The 9,911-nt window shown below is 52.7% G+C and overlaps 1 protein-coding gene across 1 annotated transcript; it reads right to left on the bottom strand.

Annotated features, from left to right (window-relative positions):
* Nek8 (NIMA-related kinase 8) lies at positions 1–7,409 on the bottom strand. Its single transcript, XM_013016294.1, has 14 exons — positions 7,350–7,409; positions 6,138–6,343; positions 5,679–5,911; positions 5,308–5,439; positions 4,676–4,884; positions 4,476–4,555; positions 4,225–4,406; positions 3,977–4,127; positions 3,512–3,588; positions 2,893–3,010; positions 757–907; positions 414–577; positions 154–311; positions 1–30 (listed from the first exon to the last, which is right to left on the bottom strand). The coding sequence occupies exons 1-14, from the start codon at positions 7,394–7,396 to the stop codon at positions 1–3; spliced, it is 1,938 nt and encodes a 645-aa protein (XP_012871748.1). The 5' UTR covers positions 7,397–7,409.
* Between the last annotated feature and the right edge of the window lie 2,502 nt (positions 7,410–9,911).

Here is a 9,911-nt window from a genome sequence, read left to right as displayed (position 1 = left end):
CTAAGTGGATTTGGCCAGATAGGACAGAGCCTAAGCAAGCAGTCATACAACCAAATGGTTAAATTGGTTCCAACAAAAGGTTGTTGAGTCCACCAGCCCTGAGATTACATATGCATGCCTGGGCCTGCCCCCATCAAACCCACACTCACCTGCCCCAATGGCTACAGTGAAGGCATCCCCACAGGCCACCATCACCATCTTAATGCCCTCCAGGCCTTGGACCTGACAGGGTGCCCGGCTTCCCCGGCGGGCAGTGTTGGTACCCAACTGCCCATGCTGATTGCTGCCAAAAGTGTAGCAGCTGCCTGAGACTGTGGGGAAGGGAAAAGGAGAAAAAGGAAGGTCCTTTAACAAAAGTCCCAAGGAGGCCCGGTAAGCATCTCTCAAAACCCTGGTCCCCAGGTTTTACTCACCAGTCACAGCAGCTGAATGAGCAGTGCCTAGGTCCACACTCAGGAGGGGCTCTTGGTCCAGGGGTGCAGAGCCTAGTGGTGTGAAGCTTAGGGCCTCCTCCACTTGCTGATGAGAGGCAGGCTCCTCCCCCTTAGAAAGGTGGTCCAGGCCCAGCTTGTTAAACCTAAAGACAAAGCCAACTGACAGTTTATATAGCTGTCTTGCCCCCACCTATATGGGTAGTGGCTGGTAGACAGATGCTACCCTGAGTTGAACCAAACAGCACTCTCAGCCCCCTTCAGTTCTGGTTCTTGGGGAGAGGCACAAGAATGAAGACAGGGACATTTACATCCACCTATTCACCTGTTGCTCCCACATGCCAGGGCTTGGCCAGACACTGTGAGGATCATGGAAGAATCAATGCCACATACAACTCGCTGGGCTTCCTGTCCTGAGGGTAAAGGTACCTGCTGGGGGCAGCTATGGGACTCTGTGGTACCTAGTCCCAGCCTACCTACAAGAAGAAATAAGTTGAGGTTAGTTGGAGCTTTAGGGATATTGATGTCAGAAGGAAGAGGGCCCACTAGGGAAATAGTATGAGTGAAGGCTGTTCTTAGCCTGAAATGACTTTTTGAGGTTCTTCTATTGCTGAAAATCCTTTACAAGCCTGTTCATGATCCCTCTATTCAGGAGGCTGAGGCAGGAAGATTTTCAGGTTATAGAACAATCAGTGGATGACACTTCAAGACCCTGTCTCACACACAAAGAAAAAAGCAAGCAAGCAAGCAAGCTCCTATGTGTGTGTGCGTGCATGCATGTGTGCATGTGTGTGTGTCTTGGGCACTGTCCCTGAGCATCTTTTTTTTTTTGGGGGGGGGTTCAGTCGTGGGGCCTGAACTCTGGGCCTGGACGCTGTCCCTCAGCTCTTCATCTCAAGACTAGCACTCTACCACTTGAGCTACAGCGCCACTTCTGGCTTTTTTCTTATGTGGTGCTGAGGAATTGAACCCAGGGCCTCAGGCATGCAAGGCAAACGCTCTACCACTGAGCCACCTTCCCAGCCCCTCCCTGAGCATCTTTTGTTCAAGACTAGCTTCTACCATTTAAGCCACAGAGCTACTTCCAGGTTTCTCTGAGTAGTTCATTGAAGAGTCTCATGGGCTTTTTCACCTGGGCTGGTTTCGAACTGTGATCCTCAGATCTCAGCCTCTTGAGCAGCTAGGATTACAGGCATGAACCACCAATACCTGGCTCAAGCTCCTGTTCTGATGCTACCTGTCCCTGACAGGTGACACAGCTATCCTTGAATTGTCACTTCTGAATCTTGGGTATAACCCTGATGCTAGTTGTCCTGAGCATGCTGAAAATGGGTCATCTCCACCCCTCTCTTCCAAAAACCATCTATGTCATCTCTAGTTTAAGTGTCCAGTCTAATGCCTAATCCAGAAAGGATCTCAGTAAGTACTATTGGATGGATAGATATGCTTAGCATATACAAGGCGCTCGGTCTGATCTCCAACACTGCAAATAAAAATAATAAGGTGGGGGGGTGGCTCACACATGTAATCCTAGCTACTCAGGAGGCTGAGGTTTGAGGATCAAAGTTCAAAGCTAGCTGGGGCAGGGAAGTCTGTAAGATTTTTTTTTTTTGATTGGTCATGGGACTTGAATCTGTCCTGGGCGCTGTCCCTCAGCTATTCAGCTTAAGGCTACTGCTCTACCACTTGAGCCACAGCACCACTTCTGGTTTTCTGGTGGTTTATTGAAGAGTCTCATTGACGTTCCTGCCTGGGATGGCTTTGAACCGTGATCCTCAGATCTCAGCCTCCTGAGTAGCTGGGATTACAGGCATGAGCAACCAACACCGGGCTGTGAGACTCTTTATCTCCAATTAACCACCAGAAAACTGGAAGTGGTTCTGTGGCTCATAGTAGTAGAACAGTAACCTTGATCTGAAGAGCTCAGGGAGAGCACCCAGGCCCAGAGTCCAAGCCCCATGACCCACAATAAATAAATAAAGTAATAAAGTAATAATAACAAATAAATGTTGTTGGAAAAGAAAAAACTCATCAGGTGCCAGGGGCTCACACCTGTAATCCTAGCTACTCAGGAAGCTGAGATTAGCTCAGGGCTAGAGCTCTACCACCTAAGCCACAGCACCACTTCCGGTGTTCTGGTATTGGAGGTAAGTGTTTCACGGCCTTTTCCTGCCTGGACTGGCTTTGACCCACGATCATTATATTTCAGCCTCCTGAGTAGCTAGGATTACAGGCGGGAGCTACTGGCACCCGGCTGAGCGCTAGCCTTGAGCTGAAGAGCTGAGGGACAGTGCCCAGGCCCAGAGTTCAAGCCCCACGACCGACAAAAAAAAAAAAAAAAGAATTTGAGAGGAAAGAGGAAAGGCCCAAGGGGGTAGAAGTAGGTATAAAGAAGAACCATGGCTAAGGAAGCTGTGAAAAGGAACTTAGAGGCTACAGCAAAGAAATAGAGGGAGCTTACCACCATCTCCACGGCCCCAGGCAAACAGTTCTCGATCAGTGGAAAGGGCCAGTACATGGGAAGCCCCACAGGCCACTTGTACCATCTCATAGCCCAGCAGGGCCTCCACAATGGTGGGCTAGAGAGAGAGAGGAAAAGAAAGAAAGACCTTCCTGCCCAGAGTGGCTTTGAACCATGATCCTCTGATCTCAGCATCTTGAGTAACTAGGAGTACAGCTAGGCTGCAAATTTTCAGAAGGTGTTGTCTCTTTAAATGCAGTCCTCCATCCACCACATTCAGAACAAACTGCCACTAAGAAACAAGGTCTTTTTTTTTTTTTTTTTTGGTCAGTCCTGGGGCTTGAACTCTGGACCTGAGGGCTGTCCCTCAGCTCTTCAGCTCAAGGCCAGCGCTCTACCACTTGAGCTACAGCACCACTTCCAAGCATGGTCTTTCTGTACTTGCTCAGATCCTACCCAGAACAGGTGCAGCCTGGGAGCTAGTGGTAACTTGGCTGCTGAGGACTTCCCCACACCTCCCCCCCCACCCCTCCCACCGGCACCACCTGGTGTCAGCTTTCACATGTGCGCTCCCTAGCAGTCTCTCACTTCCCCTTTCCAGGGCACAAGTGCCACCCACCTGGCTGACGTCAGTAAGGCTGCCATGGCCCAAACACCCATTGCTGCCACTGCCAAAGGTCATGATGATGCCACGGTCTGGGAAAGAAAGCAGTTTAAGGAAAGAGGAGTGAAACTAGCTTGATACACACGTGAGTTGGAGGAGGGGGATAAAATTGGGGCTAAGGCTAGAAGGATTGGGGGAGGGGGGCGAGAAAGATGGATCTCTTCCTGTGTGTGGCTTTGGACAAGTGACCACTTCTCTAAGCTTTAGTTTCCCCATCTGTCAAATGGGCCCTTGTGGCATCTGCCCATTGTTACGGGGTAACAGAGACGGGTGTAAGCACATGTTCTCCACTGCTAGTCCATAGAAGCAGTTAATTTGTTAATTAGGAGAAAAGAGACAAGCATTAGTTGAGCAATTTGCAACGGAAAAAAAGTTGCTCTGTGGAGAAGTTCCTACAGGATTCTCCTCTGACAAGCTCACCAGTCAGGCAAGCGGTGAAGAGGTCCCCGCAGGCCACGTGCTTGATGGTCACGCCTGACTGGCCCTCCAAGAAACGTGAGATGAACTGGGGCTGAGGGTGCTCCACCGCCCCAGGCAAGAGCACGCCTTCCCCAGCGCCTAGGGGCGGAGCCTGCGGGAGGGGAGGGGAAGTGGGCGGCGCCTGAGCATCTCCAAACCTCCTGACACCTTCACCCAATCCAGGCCACAGCCAATGCCAACCTGCTCACCTCCCACAGGATAAGGCGTCCCGAGCGTGTGACCCCGGCCTTCTGTGTGCGCCCGGTGGCCACCTGGACCACCTCAGTGTTGAGCATGGGCAGCCGCAGAGGTGTGCTGAGCCCCCCACCCCACGCATACACTGAAGAGAGTGGTGGGGGGATGGCAGGCCTCAGTGATCCCCGGGGCATGCCTGTGGATACACAGCCAATTAAACTAATGGAAATGGTCAGGAATAAGCAAGCTTTGGCACCCCACTTACCTCTGCAGCGGGCACTGGAAGTCCTGTTCCCTGTACTGCTGGGGGCTATGGGTGGTCCTGGGACCAGGGACTTCTCTGCTCTGAAGGACAGACACAAGAGCCTCAGGACACGGACACTCCCCAGCAATCTTACACAGAAGTACAGAGGGAGCCCCCCCTTCCCCTCTCCTATCACCCAGGACCCCTCCATCTATGTAGACCTCCGCATGAGAACGCTGCCCACATCCGTGTGAAGGTTAAGGAGGGCCCGGATGCAGAGGGGCTGAGCCATGATGTGGCTGAGTGGTGGACGCTGTGAGGGCTCCAGGCTGAGCAGACTCAGGACAAGCTGGCGCAACTCAGGGCTGTACCGGTCAGAGATGGGGGCAAAGGTGCCACTCATGATCTTCAGCACCAGTGCTGGCAGGTTCTGTGAAGCCCCAAAGTTGGAGTATAGGTGGCCAGGGTGTTGGGCTAGGCTCTTAGCCAGAGCAGCACCCTTAGCTCCATCTCCATCTGAGGATCTGATGGGATAATCAGAGTCTTACTGAAGGAGACTTCAGTGTCTCATCAGAGGGCTCTCCCATTGGGAGCAAAGCCAAACCCTACTTTCAGGAATTCCTAGTCTGATAAGGGAGTTCCAGCACTTCCTCCCTAAACTGCTGAGACTACCACAGGTCATCTGAACCAGAAGAGCCACAAGCCCAGACCTGAGGTAATCCACCTGGGGAAATCCAGATACGATTGAGATATGACTGACTGAAGAGAAGAAGCTCAGAAATGGTTGGAACTGAGGGCTGCTGAGCACGGAGCAAGATTTCCCAGTTGTTTCTTTAGGGGAGTTTATACTCACTGCCGCTTCAAAGGCCCTCTTGAGGCTGGCCAGTTCATAGAGGACACAGCCCAGGGCCCAGATGTCACTCTTTTGGTTGTAGGGTTTACCCTCACACAGCTCAGGGGAGATGTAGCATGGAGTACCCACCACCTGCAGGAAGGAAACCTAATTAGAGTCCACTTTAGGCTTTGGCCACACACCCATTTGTGGACAGCTTCCCTTCAAAGCAGGCCAAAAGGCTTTCTCCTACAAGACTATACAGCTAGGGGCCAGGGAGCCAGATTGGTTTTTTTTTTGGGGGGGGGGTGCTGGGAGGACGTAAGGATGTAGAATAGACCTCTGCCCTCAACACTTTTAGCATCCTTAGGGTCCCTTCCATGTCTAGGCACCGTGTAGGCTTTGCTCTTGCTGCTAAGGATCTTGGAGATGCCAAAATCACCAATTTTGACAACCATGCGGTGTTTGTCAAGAAGGATGTTCTGGGTCTTGAGGTCCCGGTGCAGGATGAGGTGGGTGTGCACATGATGCAGGGCAAGCAGGATCTGCACAAAGAAGTGAAGGATGGTCTCTTCCTCCAGCAGAGAGTTGCAGCGCTTTTGGATGAACTCAGCCAGGGTGCCACCTGTAACCCAAGAAGCTCCTCAAGATCTGGACTCTTCCATATGGGACACAACTCCTCTCCTTTTATGGAAGAGGATTAGGGTCAGAGAGGACAAGGAACCAGAATGCACTTCTGACCTTCAGCCAAGCCCCATTCCAATGAAGGAAGCTACTTAATCACATATTTGTTTGGCTATCCTAGAAGTGCGAGGTCCATGAAACCAGGTGGGGAAAGGAGGCAGGCCCACCTGGTGCATATTCCATGGCGATCATGAGTGCCTTGTCCTCCAGGAAGTTCTCATAGTATTCAATAACATTGGGGTGGTTGAGCAACTTGAGCACCTGGCACTCGTTTTGGGCTGCTTGCCGCTCTTCTTTGGTCATCTGCTCTACTGGGATCTGCTTGATGATCACCAGCTTCTGGTCAGCCTTTCGCAGGCAGAGGTGCACAATCCTAGAGACATATAGAATGGAGCAGGCACTAGCTGAGCCTCCAGCCATATATCAGGTAGAAGAAGTTAAGTGTGGTAGTACATATCTGTAATCCCAGCTCTTGGAAAACTGAGACAGAAAGATTTTGAGTTTGAGGCCAGCCTGAATTACCCAAGTTCTAGGATATATAATGAGACGTGGTCTCAAAAAAAAAAAAAAGTTCAATGAAGGAACCCACTCAATATATTATTTCAATTCTGTGGTCAGTGTATATAAAAGCAGAAATTATATTGTCCTTTTTCTTTTTTTGTACCAACCAGTTCTGGGGCTTGAACTCAGGGCCTGGGTGCTGTCCCTTAGCTATTCAGCTCAAGGCCAGCACTCTATCACCTGAGCCACAGCGCCACTTCGGGTTTTCTGGTGGGTAATTGGAGATAAGAGTCTCATGGACTTGCCTCCCAGGGCTGGCTTTGAACCGTGATCCTCAGATCTCAGCCTCTACAATAGCTGGGATTCTGGGCGTGAGCCACCAGTGCCCGGCTACTTCTAGCTTTGTTGTTGTTCTTGTTGGTTTACTTGGGATAAGTTTCACAGACTTTCCTGCCCAGGCTAGTTTCCAACCTCAATCCTCAGATCTCAGCCTCCTGAATAGCTAGAATTACAGGTGTAAACCACTAGCACCCAGCTTAACATCTTACTGTACACAGGTCCTGTATGGTGAATGAGGACCACGTCTATTTTTGTCATCTGTATAATCAGCGCCCACAGCCAGACGTCTTGGCTCCATATCAAGAAATATCAAGGACGAGCAACTTCAGAGAACTCCCTACCGCGCAGCGGCTGGCGAGGGGCGTGGCCCCTTTAGGGCGGAATCTCCTCGCTAGGCCCGAACCGGAAGCCGGGGCGGGGCTTCTCAGAATGGCACTCAAGCCTTGGGGAGGGGTTAGCCAGGCGGCAAATTTCAGTCAAGCGTTGGAACTTATTTCCCCTCTGCCCTAGCAGTTCCCTTCCCCAGAGCCCCGGCTCACCCGAAGGCGCCTCTCCCTACCACTCGGATCCGCTCGTATTTCTCCATCTCATTTCTCAGAGCTAAGCCTCCGGGGACCCTCCGCGCGGCGCGTGCGCAGACCCGCCCGTCCTGGAGCCCCGCCCCTGTGGCTGTGCAACTTTTTCGGGGCGGAGCCAGCTCAGCTAATTAAGAACTGGCTGGGGCGCGCGCGGGTGTTTTCGAACCCATCGGATGCTCACTTCCCCGACACGAGTTCGCTTTTGCCTCGCGACCATCATCCCCCACGTAGGGTCCAAGAATAGGGCGGTACCGGTGTGTGTGTGTTTGCTCGCACCCGCCTTTTTCTCACCCCTGGGGCGCACTACCTGGCCCTGGGCCAAGCGCGATGGGAGGAAGGCCGTGATCCACCGTTATCCGCACAGCCCAAGGCGGAATGAGGGTAGACTAACCCTGCTCTTCCCACCAAGGACGCCATTTCCGACTGGCGTGGGTTTTTATTGGCACGTAAACACGAGAAACAAAACAAACCGAGAGTCGTGCTGGAAGCAGGGTGAGTTTCGTGTTTGCCTAAGGAGGGACCGGGAAACCCCGAGCTGTATCAGTTGATTCATCTGGGGAAGACTTCATGCCACCACCACCACCACCATCACCACACCACACCCCCCCGGGGCTGACCCGACTGGTGACTAGGCATTTGTCATTGCTCTCACCTCGGAATGCACACCCAAACCGCTGTCCTTGGAGATGGGCTCCTCCAGTAGGTGGAATCAACCCAGTATCTGGCAGCTTCTGGAAAAGGATTCAATGCTTTTGACCAGAAGTAGAAAGCTAACTAATATCACCCACTAAATTCTTAATAGAAGTGAATTAGTTGATTGATTTGGTTGCAGGGTTTGAACTCAAGGCCTGGGCACTGTCCTTAAGCTTCGTTTTGCTCAAGAGCACTCTGCCACTTTGAGCCACAGCGCCAACTTCCGGCTTTTTCTATTTCTACGTAGCACTGAGGGTTTCATGCATGCCAGGCAAGCACTCTACCACTAAGCCACATTCCCAGTCCCCCACTTCTGGTTTTATGGTGGTTAATTGAAGATAGTCTCACTGAAATTCTTGTTCAGTCTGGCTTTGAACCGTGATCCTCAGATCTCAGCTTACTAAGTAGCTAGGGCCAGTGTACACGATAGCCCCTCCTGCTCTGCGGGAGCTCTATAAAATCTCAGCATTGGGCTGGGAAGGTGGCTCAAGTGGTAGAGTGCTAGCCTTGAGCTGAAGAGCTGAGGGACAGCGCCCAGGCCCAGAGTTCAGGCCCCACAACTATCAAAATAAATGAATTAATTAATTAAAATCTCAGCATTAAAGAAGTAAATGGTCATTCGCTAAAGGCTAGCGTCCCTGTTTTTGAATGAGGGAGTAATTCGAGGAAAAGGATGTTTATCTTCTGCTTGTGATCCCCCCCCCCCCCCCCGCCTCGGAAGGACACTTTCCTTCTTGGAAGGAACACTTGGAATGGATCAACGGTACTAGCACAGACCAGTGTTGGCTGGTGGACCGGTTGTCTCGTGAGCTTAGAGGGGGGAGGGCACTCACCTAGGACATCGTGCTGTCACCTAGTAATGGACTGGCCCTAGAATGACCCAGGTTCCCCCAGCAAGGATTAATGTGTAACCTTGGAGCCTTCATGGAAGACAGAGCAAACATCCAGACGACCTGGTCCTTGGGTCTCTGAGCTTCGAATTTTCAGGTTCCTCCTCCTCCGTACTTCTCCCTTCCCCCTTCTTCCACGCTTTACGCACACTTCACTTCACTAGCTTCCAACTAGGATCAGCCTCATTTCCACCCCCCTCCCCGCCCCCGAAGCAACCACTTTACTCTTTTGAAGGCGGGAGACGACCCAAGGCCACGGTGGGGCCAGGCTGACACCTAGTGGCCAGAGGCCGCAACTACTCCAGGCTACTGTCCTGGAGAGAGGGGTGGGGTGGGTCACCCCAGCTGTCTGGGCAAATCTGGTCTTCCCCACTCCAGCCTCGGGAGCCAGGAGCCCTGGGACTATCCGAGGGAGGACTGTGACAGCCGCCTGGCCCCGGGAGCCCCAGAGTGGCTGAGAAGACAGGTGATGGGTGACTCAACAGTTCCTAAGTAGTGGCTCTGGGCACTGGAGAGGCAGGTAAACATCGCCTGTTACTGGCCAGTGGAGCTGGGCGGAGCCATTCTCTCAAGGCGGGGCTTCCGACCCCTCTCCAAGAGGAGGATTTAGGGTCTTGGACGATCTCACTCAGCTGTGCCCAGAAAGGAATTGAGAGCGCACTTCTCCGATCTATGCTGGGAAACTGCTGGCCCTGGGAGAAAAGTGGGGATGAGGCTAATGAGTCCGTGCGAGCGAGGGCGGCTGGGGACACTTCGGCAGTCGGGAGGAGCCAGACTGGGGCGCCTTGGCGGCGACGCCCCCAGGACAACCACTTCCCGCCCGAAGTCGACGAGATCCGGGCGGGGCCGGGGCGCTGGCGGGGCGGGGGAGGAGGGAGAATGGGTCTCGCGCCGTCCGCGCAGCAGAGGCGCCCGAGGGGCGGAGGCAGGCGGCGGGGCG

The sequence above is a fragment of the Dipodomys ordii genome, unplaced genomic scaffold (assembly GCF_000151885.1).
Source record: "Dipodomys ordii isolate 6190 unplaced genomic scaffold, Dord_2.0 Scaffold31, whole genome shotgun sequence".
NCBI lineage: Eukaryota > Metazoa > Chordata > Mammalia > Rodentia > Heteromyidae > Dipodomys > Dipodomys ordii.
Note: the sequence above shows the minus strand (reverse complement) of the source record. Positions and strands in the feature narration are given on the sequence as shown.

Bases quoted from the DNA above. Each gene is read 5' to 3' on its own strand.
- Nek8 (XM_013016294.1), bottom strand. From the start codon at position 7,396: ATGGAGAAATACGAGCGGATCCGAGTGGTAGGGAGAGGCGCCTTCGG. The intron at 4,407-4,475 runs GTAAGTGGGGTG...GTGTATCCACAG, and splicing joins TTCCAGTGCCCGCTGCAGAG to GCATGCCCCGGGGATCACTG. The intron at 578-756 runs GTGAATAGGTGG...CTTTGTCTTTAG, and splicing joins CTGGCATGTGGGAGCAACAG to GTTTAACAAGCTGGGCCTGG.